The sequence below is a fragment of the Leopardus geoffroyi genome, chromosome A1 (genome assembly GCF_018350155.1).
Source record: "Leopardus geoffroyi isolate Oge1 chromosome A1, O.geoffroyi_Oge1_pat1.0, whole genome shotgun sequence".
Classification (NCBI taxonomy): domain Eukaryota; kingdom Metazoa; phylum Chordata; class Mammalia; order Carnivora; family Felidae; genus Leopardus; species Leopardus geoffroyi.
In genome coordinates, this window is record NC_059326.1 from 90,330,206 (window position 1) to 90,354,957 (window position 24,752).

Sequence of the window (24,752 nt, forward strand, 5' to 3'; positions counted from 1 at the left end):
ATCCCTCTGGCCTCGGTCCGCAGCACTGGGGGCGCGCCATAGCGACACCTAGAGTCCGCATCTTGCACCACTCGTCCTCTTTATTTTTTTTATTTTAAATGTTTATTTTCAAGATTGAGTGCGAGCGGGGGAGGGGCAAAGAGAGGGGGACAGAGGATCCCAAGCGGGTTCCACGCCCTCAGCAGCGAACCCAGTGCGAGGCTGGGACTCACCAACCCTCAGCTCATGACCTGCATCACCCAGGCGTCCCTTTGGGCCCTCTTTATACAGTAAGTTCAGTCCCCCAGCAAGTGGCACCTTAAGACTCAGGACTCGTTTCCTGGGGAAATTTAAAATAAGGTTGGTGGGTGGGGCGCCTGGGTGGCTCAGTGGGTTGAGCATGGGACTCTTCATCTCAGCTCAGGTTATGATCTCATGGTTCGTGGGTTCAAGCCCCATGTTGGGCTCTGCACTGATATCTCGGAACCTGATTGGGATTCTCGCTCTCTCTTTCCCTCTCTATCTCTCTCTACCCCTCCCCTCCTCTCTCTCTCTCTCTCTCTCTCAAAATAAATAAACTTAAGAAAAAAAAGCTGGTGGAACACACAACAGCTGGTTTCAGGCTTCATCACCTCCGTCTTCTACCACCCAGTCTAGATTGCCCTCACCCTCAGCTAGCACTTCAGCTTACCTCAAGACCTACCGAGACCCATGTATCTGGAAGGGTCTGAGCCCCTGGTCACCCAGCACTATCAATGCATGGTGGCCGCACCTGTCCACTCACCACCAAAATCATACCAAGAGACACAGCATGGGGTCAGCGGGGTGGAATGCACTCTGCCTCCCCAGTGTGGAACCTCATCCTCCTCCCTTAATGGTCAAGGTCAACTCCTATTGCCAGGACCCTGGCCTCTTCCTCTGAGCTCAAAGGACCCAGGAGGCAGCTGTAACTTAAAGCCTAATGGAACTCCTGCTGTGTCTTCTGGTGGGTATGTTCTCCCTTTGGGAGCCAGGGTCTCTGGATGCACACAGCCTAAAGTTTCAGGAAAGCACAAGCTCTCCCAATGGGTCTCTGGAGTGACAACAAGCAGGGCCACCTCTAGGCCACTTCTACTTCCACTCTTGGGTTGCCCCTCCCCCTCCCGTCTCCTACCTATTGGAGCCGCAGCCCCATGTCCCAGTCACTGATCTGGGGTGTATACCCCTTCCTAGAGGAAGGGTAGAGGGAAGAGGATGGCATCCTTTCCTTGGAAAGTCTTATCACTAATCTGGTTCCTTATGTGTACCTTTTGTTGTGTTTATTTTTGAGAGAGAGAGAGAGAGAGAGAGAGAGAGAAGATTCAAAGTGGGCTCTGTGCTGTCAGCACAGAACCTGATGCAAGGCTCAAACCCATGAACTGCGTGCGAGATCATGACCTGAGCCAAAGTCGGATGCTTAACCAAATGAGCCACCCAGGTACCCTAATTTCCTGTTTTTAATAATTATACTGTTGTTGGGGTGCCGGGTGGCTCGGTTGGTTAAGCATCTGACTCTTGGTCTCAACCCAGGTCTTGATCTCAGGGGTTGTGAGTTCAGGCCCCATGTTGGGGTCTGTGCCGGACATGAAGCCTACTTAAAAAAAAATAAAAAAGAAAAAAAATCATACTGTTGTAAAAGATGAACATATGAGGAAGCTGGGTGAACCATATTAAGCATTCTTTGTACTATTGTAAAAAGCAACTTTGTTGAGGTATATAATTTACATGCTATAAAATTCACCCATTTTAAATGTACAATTCAACTTCTGGTGTATTTGCTCAGTTGTGCAGAGCATCACCATGATCTGGTTTTAGAGCAATTTCATCACCCCAGTAAGTCCCAGCCCCAGGCCACCACTGATCTGTTTCTGTCTTTGCTGGTTTGCCTTTTCTGGACATTTCACATAAAGGGATTCATTCCTATATTCCTATGATACGTGGTCTTTTGTGTCTGCTACAACTTGGCATGTTTTTGAGATCTTTGTTCTCTTTTTACACATGTAAAATTATATCAAAATGAAAAGCCAGAAAAGAACAAAAAAATAAAGATGAATCACCACCCTTTCCAGCATGGGAGGGACTAACATACTACCAAGTAAGTGGCTAGTTAGTCTCAAGAGATGGGCTTAGAGGCTTGGCATTGGTCTCTGTTGCTGACAGGCTGGACGTTCAGCAGTAACAGAGCTAGAGCAGCCTCGGTGAGTCAGAGCCATGCTGCTGGCATCATGCAGAGCACCACACCTCCCCTCCCCGTGCCCCCCCCCCCCCCGCCACCATAGCTAGTCCATTCAAAAGCCCTTTTCCCAGCACAGGAGGTTTCCACCTGACCAATGGAAGGTTTCTACAACAAGCAAGGGTGTCCACTCTGATTGAAGATCAAGGCCAGGGAAATGACCAGGCAGAGCTGTGAACCCAGCCATCCTACTGTGAGCTGGGCCTGGGGCCAGGACTCCATTTACTGTGTACCCACTTTTACTCCCCTAACCTAACCAGAGTCCTGATGACACTTGACTTCCTCAGGTATCAAAGGCACCTGTGTTCAAGGGCAATCCTAAAGCAACGCCAGGTATTCCTCTTCCCTGGGGTATGTACAGTTCTCTGAGTAAATAAATGGCTGGAGGCCCCTCTGGGAAGGACCAGGACAACCATTACTGCATTCCTCACAGTGATGTGGGAGAGGCCTCCCTCATGAGATCCGGTCTCTCCTCTGGACAAGGGGTTCTGAGCCTGAGAATTGCCTCATGTCTGGGAACTGGGTAATGTTTTGTGACTTCGTCTTGGGGCAGCTTCCCTCAGCCATTGGGCCAACGATCCCTTGAGTCCTTCCGGTTGTATAAAGGAAGCCAACCCCTGTCAGCTGCCCAGCCATTTGCCTCTGGCCACACCATGATCCATTCATAGCTCCCTAGCTCTCTGTGAGTCTGGTCCTCCCTCCTGGCCTCTGAAAGGCCCGAGCTACCACCTGGTCCTATTGCTCTGGGATCCTCTAGATCCCATTGCTATCAGGGAGCCCGGTTCTGTTACAACATCTTCTTCTGTCAGTTTGGGCCCCAGAGGAATGGCCACCCAGCTTCTCAACGATGTGGTGCCTCTTTCTTTTTGGTAGATGGAGGTCCTCTGGGTCCCTTTGTGGAACATACTTGGCTGGTGGGCATATTTGGCTGTCACAAATATAGAATTACGTCCACTCTAACACACAGAACTTAAGAAAAATGTCTTACTGCACAGCCAAGTATCAAAAAGAAGAAATGGCATTGGGTTTGGGGGGAGATAGAACTAACAGAGATTTTGATTTTTTTTTTTTTTTACTACTCAGAATCAAGGACCCCCTTGATCCTCCAGCTCTGAGAGTAACATGACACACCGATGGGAATATCTGCAGCTCTTGACCTTGAAGATGACAGCAGTGGTTGGGCTCTGCCCCCCATTATAGAGAAACTGAGTATGGAACCAGGGGTAACTGGCTGGCTCAGTCGGTTGAGCGTCCGACTTCAGCTCAGGTCATGATCTCATGGTTGGTGAGTTTGAGTTTGAGCCCCACATTGGGCTCGCTGCTGTCAGTGCCAAGCCTGCTTCGGATCCTCTGTCCCCGTTCTCTCTGCCCCTCCCTCAGTCACACTCTCTCTCAAAAATGAGTATTAAAAAAAAAAAAAAAGGCAACTAAACAGGACCTGGAGAATTGCTCTGAGGGTGAGTCTAAGGGTTTCGAGTGAAACCTTTAAACTGCTAAGGACCTAGAGTATCCCTGAGTTATCTGGTCCACCTCCCTCCATTAGACACAAGGGCAGGGCTGGGTCCCACAGAGGGGAGAGGCTGGTGGTCTCGAGTCCTACCCTTCTACCCATCATCACTGAGGTAAACCAAAACAGACGTCCCTTCTCCCTCCACCGAAGGAAAGGGGTAAATTGCTAAAGGAAATCAGCCACGAAAGAAGTCATGTCCGGGTCCACTTCCTACCTCCCACACTGTGGGTACAGCCACGTGAAGCCAAATGCACAGGCGGTTTCCATACTAGCAAAATACTTTTATTACTTTATAATGATAAAAGAAGGAGAGTAAAGATTTCTTTTTGGTGTATACCAGAGTTAAGGGCAGTAGGAGGATAAGGGGATTAACAGGATTTTTATGTACTTTGATGACAATAGAAAGTTAACAATATCGACTGTTTGCCATAAAACTTATCATAGCTCCCCCAAAACACATATATAAAGGATCATAGTTTTAAAATCTATAAAAGTAAAAAATATACAGTCAGAAACTCTAACGCTTATTTCCTCTTTAATATAAAATTGTAAACATTTATTTACACAAAGCAAATGTGTATAACAAAGTCCGAGCACCCTTTTCTTGTGAGTCATGGCTCCTGGAAGAGGGGATTTGCACTGAAGCGGAGTCTCCCCCCTTGACTACCCAAAAACCAGATTCATAAATAAAGCCATGGGCAGCTCCCTGGGGGGGGGGGGGGGGAACCCCAAGCATCACATTTTATTGCTCCGACACTGCAGCGAGAAGCCTGCTGTCTGTCCGGCGGCCCGAGGGCTAAGGCAGGGGCAGCCCTCCCCGGGAGGGGACAGAGGTGAGCGGCCAGGGGGAGAGCAGGAGAGGAACAAGGACTCATCACCAGCCTGCAGCCCGCTATTTTTGGTTGAAAACGCACTGAAGTCCCCCTCTTCCCCTTTAGATTGGGGAACTCACTCAGAGGGTGGAGTCTTCACTGGCTTTAGGATTCGTTCCCTTCTTTGAGAGCTAGATTCAGTACGAGGAAGGCAGGGAGGGCGTTTAAAGGGGAAATGGCCCAGACACCACCCAAGGTGGCAAATGGCTATTAGAGAAGAGGATCTGAGGGTCCAACTACCCCCATGAAAGGCACTGCTGGTGCAAAATAATTACCCATGTGTGTGCAACCATTCATCCCCTCAAAGCCACTCGGGCTGCCCACGTGGATCTCTTCCTTGGCTTAACTCTTTACATATGACACTCCTTGAATCACCCACTTTGAGACTCCAGGGAAATAAAAATGGGGTTGCGGTTTCTCCAGGGACCACTCTACATGGAAGCCACTCTCTTCAGTGTCCTATTTTCTCTCCAACACTCTGTTTAGAAGGGTTTCGCCCTGCACTTACCATTTTGCTTTCGTTCTAACCGAAGTGCTCTCTCCATCTTTGTTTCCAGAAACAGCCCACAGGGAATACTCTGTTCTGCGGACTCTTAGCTTAGCCAAAGTCCATTAATTCACAGACCTTCAAAGAGAAATCCACTCCAGTCTTTAGAAAGGATGTATTAGTGTTATAAAGTCATTCTCTTCAAAAAGTGCACGTCATCTGACAAGGGAGAGCGGCAGAAGTGGTGAAACAGAGTGGAGTTCTCGAAGCCTGCGGCTCGGCCTGTGGCCTCCCTGCCCAACAGTGCACACCTCTTTCCCTCCTTCCCCCAAACCTTTGCTTTCTGGGGAGGGGACACCAGCCCCGCTACTACAATGCTAGGGCTCCCTAAGGAATCGTAATGACTTTCCCCTCCAGACTAGTAACCTGTGGCCTTAAAGAGGTTTTCCATTTGTGCTAGAGAGAGAAGGGGAGGCAGAGAGGTCATGGGAACTGCAGATGGGGTGAAGGAAAGACGTCTGTGCACAGCAATGATCACCTTCCTGACACATTAAATACAAGTTTTGAGAGAAACTGCAGAACAGGGGGAGGGTTTACAACAAAAGGGGACACAGGAATCCCAAATAATCCATCTCGGCATTTAGCCTGGAGGTGGCCTGGAGTCCTGGAAGCACAGCATTCTGGGGGGAGGAGGAGGAGCGCGGCTGGAGTGACCATATCTGTGTCACTAGTTCTGCTATCTCGCGGCATCCTGTTCCTTTTTGGCACATGCAGTCACAGCCTGTACTGACGGAAATGATTGCCCGGGGACCCTCCCTTTCCCCTGAAAGCGGACAAAGAGCAGGAATAAAAAGGGCTCTTAACCAAAGGAAACCCTAGGTTTCCAATGCCACTTAAAATCAATTTAAACCACCACCTATCCTAATCTGTCTTAAAATCTTAAAAAAAAAATTAATCTTTTCTATGCTACAAATTGCAAATAGTTCTGCTATATAAAGTTGCAACAAAACCTGTCCCCAACACTGGGGAAAGAGGAGAAATCTTGGATTAAGTCAACACAATGGCAGAGATTTTTATGAGCCTGCCATCGTGGGGTTTCACCATTCTTACTGTTGGTTTTTTGGTCATTTGGATAGAAAACCACTCGTAGAACCCTATCCTGCTGTCCCAACACCAGGCAACAAAGCCAGCAGATGGGCTGGGGCCAGCCCGACGGGCCACAACTGCTGGCTGGGAGCTGTGCACCCGGCAGACGCTGGCCTGGCCAGGCCAGGCCTCCACCCTGGGGTTCTGGCTCCACCCACCCAGCTCCCCAGGCCGCGGGCTTTTGGTCCAATGTAGTTGCTCTTTCTTGAATCTGAGAATACAAATACAGGCTGTGTGAACATTTGAGACCACCACAAATCCTCCAGTTACTGAGGCCCTAACAGGTCATCCAGATCATTCATCCACTCTTCCGAAGTCCTGTTCTTCAGCAGGGAGTCGATCAGGTCAGCATCTCCGGCCATGCTGGCCAGCCCACTGCCACCCGGCTGCCCGCTGTAGGCGAAGGGCAGCTCCTGGCCCGCGGTCCGCACGGGATAGGCCTGAGTGCAATGTAGTCCCGCCCGGCTGCTCATCGATGGTGCAGGGCTCTGGCTGAAGGCCCCCAGCTCAGGTGCAGCCGGGCTCAGGCCCGGCAAGCCCTGCTGCGGGGCTCCCTGGGGAGGTGCTGGGGCAGGGGCTCCGGTCCTCTGCTGCGCACTCACAGGGGGCAGCATGGACCCTGCCGCGGCTGCCGAGCTCATGGGGGCCATGGGCCTGTTGGGCATCGCCTGGGAGAACTGCGGGCTGGACATCTTCAGGTGGGCCTGCTGCATGTGGAAGCTGGAGGCTGCCGTGAAAGGGCTCACGGTGTTGTTCCCTGGGGTCTGGCCACTCAAGTTCGGCATTCCCTGATGCTGCCACGAGGGGTTCTGGCTTCCCATGGCAGCAGACACCCTTGGGACCTGTTGCTTTGTTAAACCAGAGTTCAGGGTACCCTTATTGTGCTGCTGGGGGAGGCCGGAGCTTCCCAGAGAGTTCTGCCCATAGGCAGCGGAGACCGAGGTGCTCTGGCCCACGCCAGTCTGCCGTGGAATGTGGGCATGTCCGTTGGTGGCCTGTGGTGGGGGCTGGCCGACTATCTGGGTTATGCCGGAGGCCAGGCCATAGAGACTGCTCTGTGGCAGGCTCTGGGAGCCAGTGAACTGAGCCACACCCCGGTCCTGCTGGCCTGAGTTTGAGGGGAGAGAAGAAACCGAAGTGTGTCCAGGACCCATTGACATCAAATTCCCGGCCTGAGGAAATGCTCGAGAACAGCCGGGGTTTGATGCACCCAAGTTGTTCATGCCAGGCACAGCAGCAGAGGACCCTGGAAGACAGAAAAAAGTCAGTCAATCAAGCTGGCATTTCCTGGACTGCCGTTGCGGAGACATCTTTAGGACCCAAGATGCAGCCATTATTCTCTGGTATGAAAGGCAAAATCAGAACACTGGACATCTTATCGTCCATGGAATCTCAAAGATGACAGCCCTGGGAGTCAAAAGGGAAGCAGGTTTCCCACAGGGTGGAATGGAGGCCAGTCTGGAGCAATGAGGAATTCAAGACAGGCTCAGAGGAAGGGGCAAACACCCCAGGGCGGCAGAAGCCAGGAGACTCGATGATTTAACCTTCCAAAGCCCAACCTATTTCTGCTCTGTGGGAGGTCCATGCCGGCCCTGGGGACTCCCAGACAGATCTAGCCCATGGTCTGCCTTCAGGAGGCAAAGGCTCCATGTGGTGTAACAGGGTTACAACAACAGCTGGGCAACAGGCCATGTGAGTGCAGGGGTCTGAAGAGTCAATGCCTGGGAAGATTTGGGGAGGGCTTCAGAGAGATGGTGACAAACACACTGGCTTTTTTAAAAGGGCTGAAGAAACTTCCTCTTGGGGCACCTGGGGTGCTCAGTCGGTTAAGGGTCCGACTCTGGCTCAGGTCATGATCTCATGTTTTGTGAGTCTGTGCCCCGTGTTGGGCTCTGTGCTGACAGCTCAGAGCCTGGAACCTGCTTCAGATTCTGTCTCTCTCTCTCTCTCTTTCTCCTCCGCTTGTGCATGCTCTCTCTCTCTCAGAAATAAAGAAACATTAAAAAAATTTAAAAATAAATAAATAAATAAATAAATAAATAAATAAATAAAAGGGTTGAAGTTTAGCAATTTCACCGTTTGGAGAAAGAATATCCTAGACAGAGAAGAGAGTGTGTGCAACGGCATAAATTTATGAGAGGCGGTCTGTGTGGGGAGCTCCATGGCCAGAGTGCAGGGAGGGCATCCCACTGGCTAGAGATACGGCTGGAGAGACAGCCGTGGCCAGACTCAGAAGAGCTGTGGCTGCCATGTGGAGGACACAGTTGCAAAGTCCCAGGGTAAGTGGACCGCAACAGTGGTTTGGGGGCTGGGTGGGGGCTGCCCAAATCAATCAGGGGAGGGGTGTACCAGCTATGGCACCATGGGAGTGAAAGAGGGAGAGTGTGAGATCCTGTTCTTGACACCACCGAACAACAAGGGGGCTGAGGGACTGAAAGCAGCAGATGCTGACTGATCAGTGGCGGGCACTGCATGGGGGAGACGGTCGGGAACAGGACAGAGAGGTCCTGTCCTCAAGGAACCTGCTGTCTGGGGCTCTGTCTTAAGCAACGGATGCACAGTGACAACACTCACCAAATGGGTTTCTGTGGGTCGGGGGTGTACTATTCAGGGGCTGGCCATGACTGAGCTCTTTGTTCCTCCTCTCCCTCTCTCCACCAGCACCTAAGAACTAGGCTGAGGGACAGAGGAGGGTGGAAACAGTCTGCTTTGCTCCCGCTGACAGCCCAGAACCATGTGAGATGCGATGAAGGCAGGAAGGCTGGCTGAGGCCCAGGCTCCTGAGAAGCCCGCAGACTTCAGCTCCACGGTCTGGTCAGCACACACATAAAACTCCACCTAGGCTCCTAGTCAGGACACAGCCATGGGGCGCCTAGGTGGCTCAGTCGGTTAACCGACTGACTTCGGCTCAGGTCATGATCTCACAGTTCATGAGGTTGAACCCCGCGTCAGGCTCTGTGCTGACAGTTCAGAGCCGGGAGCCTGCTTGATTCTGTGTTTCTCTCTCTGCCCCTCCCCCACTCATGCTCTATTTCTCTCTCTCACTCAAAAGTAAACAAACATTAAAAAAAAAAAAATTAAGGAGCGCACAGCTGTGCTCAGCTTTCCCTGGGACACTTTAGAGTGAGAGTCGTTGACCAAAAAAGGGACAGGTTTTGAAGATAGGCCAAGAAGAGCTAGAAAGGCAGGTGCAACCAGGTTTTACTGCTTCTGTCAACTGGCATATCTATGAGTTTCTGGAGTGAGGCCTGAGCAAGGGCAGTCAGGTTCCCTTGCACATCTGAGCTGCATCAGCCAAGACCTCAGAGTGTTTCCTGCCCCTCTGTGGTCAACTGTCGGCAGCTGATGCTGCCGTCTGGGACACCAAAGTGAGCGGACAGGAAGAGAGAGCAGAAGCAAAAGGCCACACAAACTACACTTAGTCTCTCCTTATCTGGAAAATAAGAGCATCATTTTTTTGAAGGCACATAACGGCAGGAGCAAAGAACCTTCTTAAGAATTACAGAACCCATTTCCTGTTGATAAGCTAGCCTCCAGCTAGAAATGATTATGCTTCAAAAGACCGTGCAGCCAGAGTACTGACCAAGGTGGTCTGCCTCTGTGACCCTTTCCTCCTAGCCTGCAAGGGAACTAGAAAGCCAGGCTCCATAGGCAGACCAAGGTTTACATAAGCAAGTCTATTTAGCCCCCAGCATATAGCATGGCAGACAGCAAGAAGCCAGCATGAGTGGAACGGACCACCTGCTCTGTCCTGTGCCTGCCTCCCCTGCCCGACTCTGCCGCTTCAGACATCCCCTCACCTGTGAACTGTCCAACCTGCTGTGGGAAGGTGCTCTGGGTTGGGTCTTGGTACTGGGGAGGTGGGCGCGTGAGGTGGCGCTGAAACTGCTGTTTCTCCTAGAAAATGCCAAGAACAACAGAACAGTACAATAAGACCCACATGGAACAGAAGCAACAGTTACATCAGAGAAAAGTAAACTGCTATGGTTTGTTTCTCACAGATGGGTTCCTGTGAAGGTAACGCTCATGGTTTCATTTGGGGGATTTTTAATAAATTGTAGGAAACAGAAGGACGGGGCAGATCTAAGGAGCAATGATTAAAAAAAAAAAAAAAAGTGGCGTATCAGTTTAAAAAAATGTGGGGAGGGCAGATCGGGGAAATGCAAATCAAAGCCACGATGATCTACCTCTTCACACCCACAAGGATGGCCAGGATCAAAAAGACAAGTACGGCAAAGATGCAGAGAAACTGGCACCCTCACACGCCACTGTGGGAACGTGAAACGGTATGGCTGCTCTGGAGAACCGTCTGGCAAGTCCTCACAAGGTTACACATAACAGCCACCATATGCCCCGGCAATTCCACCCGTACGTACACACTAAAGAGAACTGAAAACTTATGCCCATAAACACGGAAAACAAACCAAATGTCTATCAACTGATGAATGGATAAATCAAATGGAGCTTTTCCAAACGACAGAATATGATCCAGCCATAAAGCAGAGGCGAACACTGCCACAGGCCACAACATGGGTAATGACTTTTATTGGGCAGGCAGTTTCTTTTTAGGGGGTGAAAACTGACGAAGTCGACTGTGGTGATGGTTGCATACCTGTGTGGATATACTAAAAACCACTGAACTGTAAACTTTAAGTGGGTGGATTATATGTCACGCGAACCATATCCCAATAAAGCTGTTATCTTAAAAAATGGCAGAATGGAACACCTAGGTGGCTCAGTCGGTTGAGCGTCAGACTTTGGCTCAGGTCATGATCTTCACATTGGGCTCTGCACTGACAGTACAGAGTCAGCTTGGGATTCTCTCTCTGCTACCCCTCTGCTTGCTCAAAAATAAATAAACTTTAAAAATAAATAAATATATGTAATAAATACAAATATTATATACATGTGGCAGAACTGAGGCAGTGATGTGGGCTTTAAAGTCATCCTCAATCACCTTCATCTTCTGGGTAGGTGGTTTTTCTGTTAGGACTTTGAAGATGTAATTTAAAATCCTGAGAACTCTGGTAACCTTGGTGACCAAGCAGGTGAACTGCAGGACTTGGAAAGAGATTGTCGGGCCTGATTCTAGAACTCTAGGACCTCAGGGACATTTTCATTTCCCTCTGTTGTATTCTGGCTTCTGACAAACTCTGTATTTACAACAAAGCTGGGACCCACAGTGAACTGGCAGACCAGTGAGCTCGGTGCTGTGGCAGTTGTAGACAAGGGACGTGGAAAAATGTCCCTAACAAATAAAGTTTTAGCTAGAGATTTGCCTTCACTGATCACCAAGTGACATTAAAGCTACTTCTGAAACAGGCCACCATTGTCTGAGAAATGCCACACTCCTGGAAAGGGCTTTAAGATGGCAAACAACATGCAAATGAGCGCGCATGCACACATCGGAGCGGAGCACGCCTGTGTGCACACAGAAACACGCTGAAGCGGAGCGCGCGCACACACACACACACACACACACACACATACACACACACGATGGAGCTAGCAGCCGCGGCAGTGACTGGGGAGGCAGGGGAGAGTGGGGGTGCTGGGGGGTCACCTTCCACCTCCCACTTTACCTGTTCCGCCAGAAGTTGCTGCTGCCTTTGTAAGAACTGCTGTTGCTGCAGGTGCTTCTGTTGCTGCTCCCTCTGTTTCTGTTGGTCCAAGAGCAACTGGTGCTGCTTCATTACTGCTGCCTGCTGCTGGCTACTGAGATAGGGGGTGCTGCTGTGAGTGCTGGCCCCGGACACAGCTGGTGGCTGGCTCCCCACGCTGGCAGCCTGGGCTGGCACAGGGACGCCGGGCGGGTTCTGCTCCTGTCAACACAGGTAAGAGGGCCTCAAGTCAGGGAGACATGGTGAAGTCTGTGAGCCCCAATCAGGGCAGACGAGCTGTGCCGGTGAGGGCCTGGCTCCAGGTTCTCTCTTGAAGCCTCTGCTTCATTCCAGGCCAGGCCAGAGACCAAAAGAGCTAACACCTGGGCATCCAGCCACAGCGGTGAACAGTCAGCCACTAGCTGCCTGTCAGCTCTGCGGCTCCTACGGTTCACCAGCGGCAAAGGTGTGATTTTACATTTAAGCTCATATTTGCATGCTTTAGTTCCAGAAGGCAAATGGAGCCTCTAAATGCTCACTTTCTGGAAAGTGTGAGTACTGATGGGTTGCTGGAGGAATGCCCTGAGGGACTACGATTGATGGAGATGCCATGTTCCAAGTGTACAAACCTTGGGTCCCCAGTGGTGGGATGGTCCCTGAACTGCCTGAAATTGTATCATGTGTCCATTTGTGTATGGCATTTTCCTGAGAAGAGACTGCTTGGCTTTTGTCAGATGTTCACACTCAAAAAATACTAAGTGTCAATGAAAACTTTAATAAATATTCTCAACTATTATATGGACCAAAAGTGAGAGTCATGTCAAAGGCTATATACACAATATCATCCTGTCATGACTTATAATTTAAAAGGGGAAAATTTAACTCGAAATGGGAAAAAGGTAAAAGGCAAAGATCATTTAAGCAAGTTCAACTTTTTGAGCTCCTTTCTAGTCCTTGTATGTCTATACATTTAATCTTTACAAGAATCTAACCTTAGAGCAGATAGCTCCTGAGGTAATTTCCTCACCCCACGCACCAGAAGGATATGGGCCAGAAGGTTTGTGAGGCCCTAGGTGCTACTGAAGTGGCAGTTACCACTTTTTTTTTTTTTTTAAGTTTATTTATTTTGAGAGAGAAAGAGAGAGAGAGGCAGAGACAGAAAGAAAGAATCCCAAGCAGGCTCTACATTGTCTGCACGGAGCCCAATGCGGGACTCAATCTCACAAACCGTGAGACCATGACCTGAACCGAGATCAAGAGTTGGACACTTAAACCGACTGAGTCACACAGGCGCCCCTGATTTTTTTTAAGAATGCTTTTAGTGGCTATGTAGCAGTTTACTGGCTGAAATAAGTGTAAGTATCAACATTTACACATGTACTCTCCTGCTGACTGTTGAGAAATGCTTAAACAGCTTCCCAGTTTTTGGCTGTAAGAAATAATGATGCAATGAGTATCTTCTATATAACTTTCCTATTTTTTTTTTAAGGGACGATTTCTTGCAGAGGTATCATATGTTAATGCTTATTAATACTTTTATGGCTAATGAAAAATACTGGGACATGTGGGTGTCTCAGTTAAGCATCCAACATTTTTTTTGTTTGTTTTTGGGAGAGAGACAGCAAGAGCAAGCGGGGGAGGCACAGAGAGAAGAGAGGGGGAACAGAGGATCTGAAGCAGGCTCTATGCTGTCAGCACAGAGTCCGATGTGGGGCTTGAACTCCTGAACCGTGAGATCATGACCTGAGCCAAAGTCGGGATGCTCAACCAACTGAGCCACCCAGGTACCCAATGCATCTGACTCTTGATCTCAGCTCAGGTTGTGATCTCAGGGTCAAGAGCTCAAGCCCTGCGTTGAGCTCAATGCTGGGCATGAAGCCTACTTATAAGGGGAAAAAAAATTATATATATAATGAATTCATATATATATATATATATATATATATATATATATATATATATATGACACCAAATTACTTCCCACAAGCATTGTGCCCATTTACACACCCTCACCAGTATAGGAGCATCAATTTCCTCATTATTATTACGAGCACTGGATTTTTTAATTTTTAAAATTTTACAAATACACAAAGGTACCCACAAGGGTATTCACTGCAGCCTTGCCTATAACCAGGAGACGATGAAGTACACCAAAACAAAGGGCACATGCCATGGGCCACAACTGTTGTCACACAAGTGTTAACAAGTATCAAGGAATCTACACATGTAGACGAGGAAGACAGTCTGGGACATACTGTGGAGTGAGGAAAGCAACTGTGCTCTACTCTATCTTGGAGGAAGTCAAGGAATGAGCCCTAGCCAGGGGAAAGTTGCCAGGGAAGAGACATTTTAGAACATACTTGAACAGGAGTAGAAATGCAAATAACGACCATGATAAAACTGGTACTTGATCATTCTCCACCCTACAGAGCTATGTGACTCTGCTAGGCTTGAGCGTCATGACTAAATAGATGCAGTTTAGATGTGCTGGGGAACAGCTCTCTCTCACCTTACTAAATCTTAAGGTACTCTGAACACAGAAATCTGAAAAGTGGTTTAAAAAAAAACAACAGGGGAGCCTGGGTGGCTCAGTCAGCTGAGTGTCAGACTCTTGAGATCAGTTCAGGTCATGACTCACAGTTGTGGGATTGAGCCCCACATCGGGCTCTGTGCTGACGGCACAGAGCCTGCATGGGATTCTCTCTCTCCCTGTCTTTCTCTCTGCCCCTCCCCTGCTCACTCTCTCTCAAATAAACAAACTAAAAAAAAAAAAAAAAAAGGCAAAGCCTCTAAGGAGCACATTAAATGTGATCGTGATCTTTATCTGCAAAATACAGCCATAAATGACTTACTTAAGTTGTGTGGCATGCAAAAGACACTAGACAAAGTACAGTGTCAAATGTATGGAAATTTGAAACCAAGTTATACTAGGGAATTTTACTCGATTTTCATTTATTCAGAATCAACCCTGGTTTGCCTGACTTTCACTCTCCAGAGACCCGAAGGATGACCGTGGCTGCTCCCTCCCACCCTCTTTGTCCCAACCACCCGAGACCTAGTGACCACAGGGATGCAGAGTGATAGAGAGGGAAGCCACGTGCTCACCTGGCTAGGGGGAACCAGTGATCGGAAGGGCATATTTCCTGGCTTTGGTTTCATCAGAAACAAGGAATTCTGCTCGTTGCTCAGATGAGGCAGCTGCTGGGGAAGATAAGCCATGAGGGCTGTCTTGCTCTGGCTGGACGCAGGGCCACCTTGCCCACAGTCTGCTTTGTAATGAGAAAGGGGTTTGGTGTTGCCATAGTCCAGCACCGACCCTTGGTTAGTCACGGCATTCTGATTCAAGTTACTTGGCGGCTGGTGACTCAGCAGGTTCACATGGCTGGGCTGGAGGTAGGGGCCTCCGGGCCGAGGGGAGCTCTTGTTCACACTGGGCATCATGAGCAGTTTGGAGTTGGTGAAGTCTTGCTTGTAGCCAGGAGGGCTGGCGGGCTTCTCCATGGGATAAGGGACGTTTAAGGGGCTGTGGGAGGGGCCTGTCTGCTGCCACGTGGACATCTGCCCTGGGGCTGGTGCAGGGGTGGCCTGCTGCGGGTTCTGGAGCATCTGCTCCCGCTTCTGCTTCGCAGCGATCTGCTGGAGCTGGTGAGCAGAGGACAGCTCTGAGGCCCCTCCCGGGCCCTGGCTGGGTAACACCACACTGGAGAGGGCTCTTTGTGCATTCTGGGCCTGGGCTGATGCCGGCATCAGGTTGGGACTGGGATTGTCTGCCCCGGGCTGACCAGAGGTGTGGAATAGAGGCTGAGCACCCCCGAGGCTGGGTGAATCTGTGCTCACAGGGCCGGCTGAAGGCCCCATAAAGGTCTGTCCTGCAGACCCTGCCCTCACTTGTGGAGAGCCTAACTGTTCTTGTTCAAAGGCTGCTGGGGAGAATTCTGTCTTAATATTAATGTCCTGTGCCAAGGGGGTCTGCGTGGTGGAACCAGAACACTCTGGGTCCTTCTTTTCTTCAAAGTCCTCATTAAACAGATCCTTCATGTCTTCATCAGGCACTGACCTGTTCAGCTCCTCGATGAGCTCCTTCCACTCTTGCTCGTTAAGGTTGAGGTCAGGCATGAGGTTGCTTTGAGATATGGAGCCTCCGGCCCCCGCGATCATGCAAGGCAGGTCATCGACGGGCTCCTGCTTCAGTTCTTTATTCAGGCTCAGAGGAAATGGCTCACCAGGGTTGCTGCCTCCATTCAAGTGGAGGCTGGAGTCTGCCAGACACTTCTTACTGATGGAGTCAAGCCCCAGTGAGTGCTTCCCACTGGCCTGCAGGGCCTCTGCGCCAGGCTTGTCAGGCTGCCCCAGGGGAGAGGCTGGAGGCAAGCCGTTGGAAGCGACAGCTACTCCCAGAGGGGCCTCTCGGCGGGTCTTCTTGTGTCCAGGAAAGAGGTCTCCGTAGCCATTCTGTTGCTCGCCATTCTGAGGGGGGGTGGTGCTATCAAGATTTCTCTTCACTGTGTCATGAAGATGCTGCAAAACATGGACAAGAGTGACTCAATACACAATACCATGGGTGAGGGCCCCCCCCACCTCCACTGCCACTTTGAATGGTGACTTAAATCTGGGGCCCAGGTCCCTGCAGTGTGCTCCTGTTGATTCTCTCATCCAATTTACACCCCCTGCTCCTGGGAACACAGCCCCGCTTCCCCTCTGGGTCTGCCTCTCCTCCTAGGTCCCATGGCTTTGCCTGAGTCAGGACGACTGGCTCAGCTCCAGGAAAACAGCCTAGCTTCAGTCAGTACATCAGTCCCTGGACTTCTGCAGCCCTCTCTTTTTGAAGGATACAAGCCTGATGCTGCCCACAGCCACCTAGTCTGAGGGTGTACCCAAGACTGGAGTCAATGAGAAAGAACAGAAGATACCTGTATGTGCTTGAGGGCATCACACCTAAGTTCTAGATCTAGTTGCATGTGAGACCACCCATGCCCATGGACTTTTCACTTAGAGGAACCAATAAAACTCCTATTGCTTTAAGCTGAAGGAGCCATGGCTGCTTTACAGGCTCTTTCTCAGGCCTTGGTGGGAGGCGTTGCACGGGCCACTTTTCACGCCCCACCCTGCCTTTCAAGGAGCCATTGCCCACCTCCACCCCTTCTCCCCATGCAGGGCTGCTCCCTTACATCCCCACTCACCTCCCTGCCAACCCTAAGCATCTTCCAATCCCCCATGCCCCGTCACCAGCTCCCACAAAGCCCACCACTTCTTACCAAGACTATTCCTTTGAACACAGCCAGTCTGTCTTGCACTGTTATTCTTGCCTCCCCCACCCCTGATACCATTCCCCTCAACTAGATTTGTTCAGTGAATCCTATTAATGGTCTACCTTGTGCCAGGGACAAATGTTGTGTGGATATCAAGACAAATGAGGTGGTTATCATGGTCTTCGTGGGCTTCCAGTCTTCTAGAACATGGGACATACATATAAAGACATGGCTACGGAATAAGACAAGTGTCCCATACAAGCAAGAGGGCAAAAAGCACCCTGATATGAGAGTTCAGGAGCAGCAGTTTCATGAAGAGAACATAATAATGTGAGTGGGGAGAAAGAACATGGTATCTTTCCGCTATTTCCCCAGCCTTGTTTTCAACTGTTAGGACATGACTCTGACTCTTCTGTTACCAGAGGTGCCTACTACACCAAGCCTCTAAACACAGTGCTGCTCCTTTCCTATGTTTACTTCTGTTATGTTTTTGTCCTTCACCGTCTGCCAGCCCCTATTCCATCCCTCCTTTCCTCCCACTGACCCTAAGTACCTACACTGTGCTATTTGCAAAGTTCCAAATAATAGCTTTTGTTATTATCTTTAAATAGGTTTCAGAGGATCCATGGCACGCAGCGCTCTGTGCTGTTGTCCTCTGGCTACAGAGAAGGGCTGCACTGACCCACCACAGCAGGCCTTGGAGCCTGAGTGCGTGAGCGCTCTGACCAGAGGGTCCTGCCCAAGGCAACTCCCTGGGCACCACCAGCTCACAGCAGCAAACTACATCCTAGATACAAATGCGCAGTGAGCAAGAAAACAGGGAGAGTTACTTCCTCAATCCAGAGCCCCAATTCCAATGCTCTCATTCCTTTTGAATCCCCACTTCCAAGACTTTCCTGTTTCTTTACTGTTAAAGCTGACTGCATAGTGCTCTATATATCCTGGCTGAGTCCATATTTCTCTAAATCCATATCTGGGGGCGCCCGGGTGGTTCAGTCAGTTAAGCATCCAACTCTGGCTCAGGTCATGATCTCATGGTTCTTTGGGTTCGAGCTCCGCATCGGGCTCTGTGCTGACAGCTCAGAGCCTGGAGCCTGCTTCAGATTCTGTGTCTCCCTCTCTCTGTTCCTCCCCTGCTTGCACTTTCTCTGTCTCTCTCTCTCTCTCAAAAGTAAATAAATTTAAAAAAAGATTAATAAATCCATATCTGGGTACACAAGTTAGCTCAGAAAAACTAAGAAATAATAAATAAATGGAACTGTAGGGCAGAGGTGTAAGTAAAACGTGATCTTAGGACCCAAAAACAGGACGTCTGCTTTACTTTCATGCCAGTTCTTCTGCTTCCTACTGCCACCTAGGGGTGGAAGGGGGGAAGGGGACCAGGCTCTTAAAATGGACCCTTTCTCTCTCTATAAGATCTGAAAAGTTTCCTTTGGGGAAGGTAAATTCATAACCATTTAATCGGTCACAAGGAAATCAAAATGAGTTGTTGATTTTTTTTTGCATTTTTATTCTATTATTTTCTTTTTGGAAAATCATTTGTTCCTCAGCATCAGCTTTGGGCTGTCTGTAAACCTGGGAGCTCAGTTTTCCATTTTCCAAAGGGGGAAGATGGAAATCTAAGAGGTCAGGGCACTTGATGAGTCAGCTGGTTGTCCCAGATTAGAAACAGAATCCTTCTTTCCCCTAACAATTATAAAAACTACCACTCCCTCTTTCAATATCCACATTCAAACAGCTGCAGTCAAGTTCCAAAGTAACAACTCAATTTTGCAATGCCATTACTTTTAGCCAAAGGAAACACCGGGCCATTTTCTCAACTGCTCACAAAATGTAACTGGAATGATGTAGGTGGGGTGGAGAGTGTGGAATGTGGTGGCCCTGGCAGATTTTTAAGCCTTGAGCGTTTGCAGGAGTGCCTGATATGTGCAGGACACTGTAGAGGAAGATGAAGATGAAAAAAACATGGAGACTAATCTCCAGGAATTTACAACAAAGATGGGAAAACAGCCTGAACAGATTATAAATTACATAAGAACAAACACAAAGCTATAAAGCACACAACCGGCTGCCATGTATGAAGACACATGCTTGCTCTCAGCATGTCTGGTACTTCTGAGTGCTAAGCTCAGAGGTACCTGTCATAACTACCAAATGGTCTTAGGTACACAGGGTTCCAGGAGGATCTAGTCCTGGGATAACTCCATCTGGTGTTCTTTCTTCTGCAAGGGGGTTTTGTTAAAGGACACCACACGCCTGATGGTAAGCTGGAGGCCGTGCATGCTCACCCAGTCCTTCTCCCACAAAGCGCCTTGCAGGCCTGGCTCCCACCTCAGCCTCTACCGCCCACCATCTTCTGCTCCAGGAGAGCGGCCCCGGATAGCAACACTGCTCTGAGTCAAGCTGGAGTACCCGTACCCTGTGGACACCAAATCAGTATCCTGTCATCTCCCTTCACCCTATCTGGAGGCGCCAGACTTACAGCACAGTCCCTCACCTGGTCTCAAGAGACTTCCACCACCTGCCACTGAAATTCCGGTGCCCTTTTTGGTCAAACTAACCAAACACCTATAACCTTCCACGGAGCTAACAAACAGATGTGGGGTGGCTCTTTCATCCACATTCCTTACACACAGGCAGCCACCAGTGCTTTCTGACCCTTCTCACTGGGCATTTGCTCTTCCTCCACCTCTCTCCTGGGTCATCCTTCTATCAGCCAACCACCACCCACCCCCACCAGAGAGCCAGGACCCTGACCCGATGCAACATGGCTTCCACTATCTGGGGAGTTGACTGGATATTGAATGGGGGATGTGGGTTAGAAGGGAGAATTTAGGGCTGCTTTCCCGGAGGCGAGCAATCATCTTGATGCTGTCAAACACAGTCTACATTTTCAGTGTTTTCCTTCATCATCTGCCTGTTAATAATTCCCTGCATCTTTAAAGTTCTCCTTTCTTGGTCCGCCTGGGTGGCTCAGTTGGTTAAGCGTGTGACTCCGTTTCGGCTCAGTTATGATCTCATGGTTTATGGGCTCGACCCCATCGTCGGGCTCTATGCTGACAGCACAAAGCCCGCTTGGGATTCTCTCTCTCCCCCTCTCTCTGCCCCTCCCCTGCTCACACACACACTCTCTCTCTCAAAATAAATAAACATAAAAAAAAATAATAAAGTTCTCTTTCCTTGTACTTCTTTACCACATTATCTTGCTTTCTCTTCTACTTTTCTGGTTGTTTCTTCTAGTCTTTTTTTGAGGTAGGTCTCCCCTTTAAGCGAGTATGGGTTCTCTCTCTTCTTTTCACTCTGCACACACTGAGTGATCTTATTCACCCCCATAGCTTCAAATCCCTATGGCTGAACATCACACTCAGAATAAACCCAACTGCCAGGGATCAAGTGCTGATCTATCAGCATTTGCCCCCATCCAACCTCCTTTCACGTGTTCCACCCTTATCCCCATTGTACAGCACACCTGAGTCACACCAGCCTTCTTCTAGTTCCTCAAAGGTGCCCCCCCTCCTTCCTGCCTCAGGGCCTTTGCGCTTGTTCTTCTCTCTTCCTAAAACACTTCTTCTCCCTGATCTCCCTAGGGGTGGCTTAGCTCATAATTTGGGTCCCTTATCTCCTCAAAGTCATTCTCCTGATCATTCTCCATCCTAACTCCTTGTTAATTCCCCCACTGGAGGCACTCGCATGAATACACCTAGCTTCCCCTATTAGAATGAAAAGGAGACCCAGTACCTAGAACAGTGCCTGGCACTCAATAAATATTTGTGAATGAATGTGCTCTCTCATCCCCCATGTCTACAGAGCTCCACACTCCTGTTTGTCCAATCACCTACTTGGTATGTGGGGTGTACCACAGCTAACTCAGACTTAATCTGTCCAAACCTGAAGCAGCTTCTCCTCAGTCCTGTTTTCCTTTCTCTGCTCCTGTCTGATAATGTCACTACCATCCACCTAGTCACATAAACCAGAGCCAGAGAGCTGGTCTAGCCCTTCCTTCTTTACTCCTCGCATCCAGTCGGTCCCTGCGTCCTACTGAGCCCACCACCTTAGTTTTGGTTCTTTGGATCTAGACACTTCTCTCCATTCACTAAAACCAACTTCTGATGCTTGAATCATTTCAATCACGTCTAAAGCTAGTCCTGTTGCAATCTCCACCCTCATCCATGTTGCGCCCTATGGTTAGAGGGAGTGCACCGAAGGGCAAATCTGACCCCGTCACCATCCTCCTGCAAGTTCTTCAATGGCACCCTGTTGAGGGTTCATTGGCCCTCAGGTCTTTGTAACCCAGAGCGTGGCTCCACTGACCTTCTGGCTCTGGCACTAGTGTCACTCCCCATCAACTTCCTAACCACACCCATGCTGTATGCCAGCCAGTGGTGCGCCTTGCTGGAACACCTCAATCCATGTCAGGTAGCAACTTTGGTAATGCACTAATCTGAGCCAAGTGCCAGAGGGACAAGTCATTACTTCCCTGGTGGCCTTGCTGACCACTCAGCACCTGTGCTTAACTCCTCATGGTGTCAGAATCTCAGTCAACCTGCAAAGGCACCCTGAGGAGGAGAATCACTGTTCCTGCTATACAGCAGATGGAAGTCAGGTTACACAAGGCTTCCACGACATGAGCATTCGTAGGTCATGCGGAGGATCTGCTGCCATCCTCAATCCTCCTGGCCCTGCCTCCCTCCTGGTCAGACTGGGGCAGGCCCAAAGTAACTCTGCTTCCACCTATGAAGCTGAGTGAGGAGTCTGGTGTGAAACACAAGCAGCAGGGAGTGAGTCAGAGCTTCAAACTGTAAGAACACCACCCTATGCCAAGCACAAAGAATCCCATCAAGCTGCTGTTACCAGAAAAACAGGCTGTGCCATGATGGTCTCTCCCTCCCTTCCTCTTTCTCTCTCCCTCTCTCTGTCTCTCACGTGCGTGCGCATGCACGCACACACACACACACGGGCATAAATGATTCTTTGTAAAATACTTTAAGTTTTATTTATTTTAAATGTTTATGTTTGAGAGAGACAGGGTGAGACTGCACAGGCGGGGAAGGGGCAGAGAGAGAGGGAGACAGAGGATCCAAAGTGGGCTTGCCAACATCGGAGAGCGTGATGTGGGGCTCAAACCCACAAACCTCGAAATCATGACCCGAGCCAAAATCAGACGCTCAACCAACTGAGCCACACAGGTGCCCCACTGCTTCATAAAATATTAAAAAAAGAAAAATATCACAGAACCACAGAATCTGCTACTAAAGATTCCACTTTTAAGATACTATTGGTCTTAATAGTTCAGAATTGTAATTTATTTATTTTTTTTAATGTTTATTTTTATTTTGAGAGAGAGAGAAAGAGAAAGAGAGGGAGAGAGTCAGAGAAAGAGGGAGACACACAGAATCCAAAGCAGGCTGCAGGCTCCAGGCTCTGAGGTGTCAGCACAGAGCCTGACATGGGGCTCAAACTCACAAACCATGAGATCATGACCTGAGCTGAAGTCAGACACTGAGCCGACTGAGCCATCCAGGCACCCCTGAATTGTCAGTAATTTAGAAGTATGGTGAGTACTAAAGAGATCTGTAAGCACTCCTCCTTGCCACTGAATCCACCTACAAGGACATACTGAAAATAGCAAGTTCTAAGAAATACATTTTCCAGAAAACTTTATACTTTGGGATCCAGACATTTTTACCATCATTTTTAAAATTTTTTATCTTTAACAAATTACAGGTTCATGTATCAACTATACTAAAAAAAAAAAAAAAAAAGAATTAGAGTTCACAAGAAATTGGAAAGAGAGTACAGAGAGGTCCTGTGTATCCTTCACCCAGTTTCCCCCAATGGTTCCCCTACACAGTACTCACCAAGATCCTACTATGTGCCAGACGCTGCCCTATACAAGTTGAGCATAAAATAATGGCCAATTCAGATATGCACAAAGTTTTTACTACACTACACTCTGACAAGGCATTAGGCACTGGGGATAAAAAAAAAAAAAAAAAAAAGTACGACATAGTTCCCACTCCTACCAGCTGGGATGTGATGATGAAGCTATGGAGGCAGCAGGATGAACTATTATGGGAGGAAGGAGAAGGGCACTTGAGTTAGGTACTGAAAGAACAAAGAAATAGGAGGAAGGCATACCAGGCTGAGAGGCAAAGGCAAGGATACACAAATGAGCACTGAGTAGGAGTGGACAGAAGGAGGCAAGCAGAAAAAATGAGTAGTAGTTTAATGTTGCTTAAGTGTAAATGGCACAACAGGAAGTGCTGAAAGAGAGAGGCTGCGAATGGACTGTGATGGCCCCAAAATGTTATTTACTAATGTGAAATTTCAAAAAAAGACACAAAACTAGAGAGAACAGTATACTGAACCCTCATTATGCTCCTCACCCAACTTAAACAACTATTAGTATTTGGCCATTTTGTTGCATTTCTACCTCCCTATTCCCCCCCTCCCCATCCCTGAAACTGGGTTACTTAAGAAACAAATCTTGGGCACAGTACCATTCAATCCACAAATACTTCAGTAGGTATCTTTAAAAGGTAAAATCTTGGGGCGCCTGGGTGGCTCAGTCGGTTGGGCATCCGACTTCAGCTCAGGTCACGATCTCGCGGTCTGTGAGTTCGAGCCCCGCGTCGGGCTCTGGGCTGATGGCTCAGAGCCTGGAGCCTGCTTCCGATTCTGTGTCCCTCTCTCTCTGCCCCTCCCCCGTTCATGCTCTGTCTCTCTCTGTCTCAAAAATAAATAAATGTTTAAAAAAAAATAATAAAAAAATAAATAAATAAAAGGTAAAATCTCTTAAAAATATATATGTGTGTATAACATCACAATACTGTTACCACACCTAAAACATTAATAATTATTATCACCACCTCAAAGACATTAGGATGGCTACTACGCAAAACAAAACAAAAAAACAAAAAAGCCCACCAAATGTTGGAGGGGGCTGCGGAGAAACTGGAACCCTTATGCACTGTTGATGGGCATGAAATGGTGCATCTGCTGTGGAAAACAATATGGTGGTTCCTCAAAAAATAAAAACACAGATTTCCATTTAATTCAGCAATATTGTTTCTAAAAGAATTCATTTCCAAAAGCACTGAAAGCAAGAACTTGACCAGGTATTTGTAGACCATGTTCATAGCCGCATATTCACTGTAGCCAAAAGGTCGAAGCAACCTGAGTCCATCAGTGGATGAATGAAACAAAATGTGGGCCATCCACACAATGGAATATTATTCAGCTCCATGTTGACAGCAGAGAACCCGATGCGGAGCTCAAACTCACAAACCATGAGATCATGAACTGAGCCAAAGTCAGCCACTTAACTGACTGAGCCACCCAGGCACCCCAGGGAGGGTTATTTTGGAATAATACTTGAGCTCACTTAAAAAACAGCAGATAATTAATTATTGATTAGACCAGATCTCTCTAAAATGCTCTGGAACTCTATGATTCTGTGCAATCAGGCATTTGTAGATAAATATGACAAAAATGCACCGTGAACTACTGAAAGCATAAACACCATGACGTTCTCATGTATGAGGAAATCTTGACTTAATGGAGGGACCGCGTGTGTAAGAGTGATACCCTTCCCTTCCAAAGCCACGCCCTCACCGGGTCCTCTATCCCATTCCTATCACCACCTTTTCCTCTGTTTT

At 48.7% G+C, this 24,752-nt stretch overlaps 1 protein-coding gene and 1 long non-coding RNA gene across 2 annotated transcripts in view; one reads left to right on the forward strand and one right to left on the reverse strand.

Moving 5' to 3' along the window:
* Positions 1 to 4,000: 4,000 nt before the first annotated feature.
* MAML1 (mastermind like transcriptional coactivator 1) overlaps positions 4,001 to 24,752 on the reverse strand; it is a 43,175-nt gene continuing 22,423 nt past the window's right edge. The window contains exons 2-5 of the mRNA XM_045484743.1: positions 14,951 to 16,363; positions 11,828 to 12,067; positions 10,046 to 10,142; positions 4,001 to 7,491 (exon numbers count right to left, since the gene is read on the reverse strand). Of these exons, the coding sequence (XP_045340699.1) occupies positions 6,512 to 7,491; positions 10,046 to 10,142; positions 11,828 to 12,067; positions 14,951 to 16,363 (2,730 nt within the window). The 3' untranslated portion in view covers positions 4,001 to 6,511. The remainder of the gene's footprint in view (positions 7,492 to 10,045; positions 10,143 to 11,827; positions 12,068 to 14,950; positions 16,364 to 24,752) is intronic.
* Positions 23,382 to 24,191, forward strand: LOC123601490. Its single transcript, XR_006714136.1, has 2 exons — positions 23,382 to 23,633; positions 23,880 to 24,191. It is a non-coding gene; the product is annotated as an uncharacterized LOC123601490 (long non-coding RNA).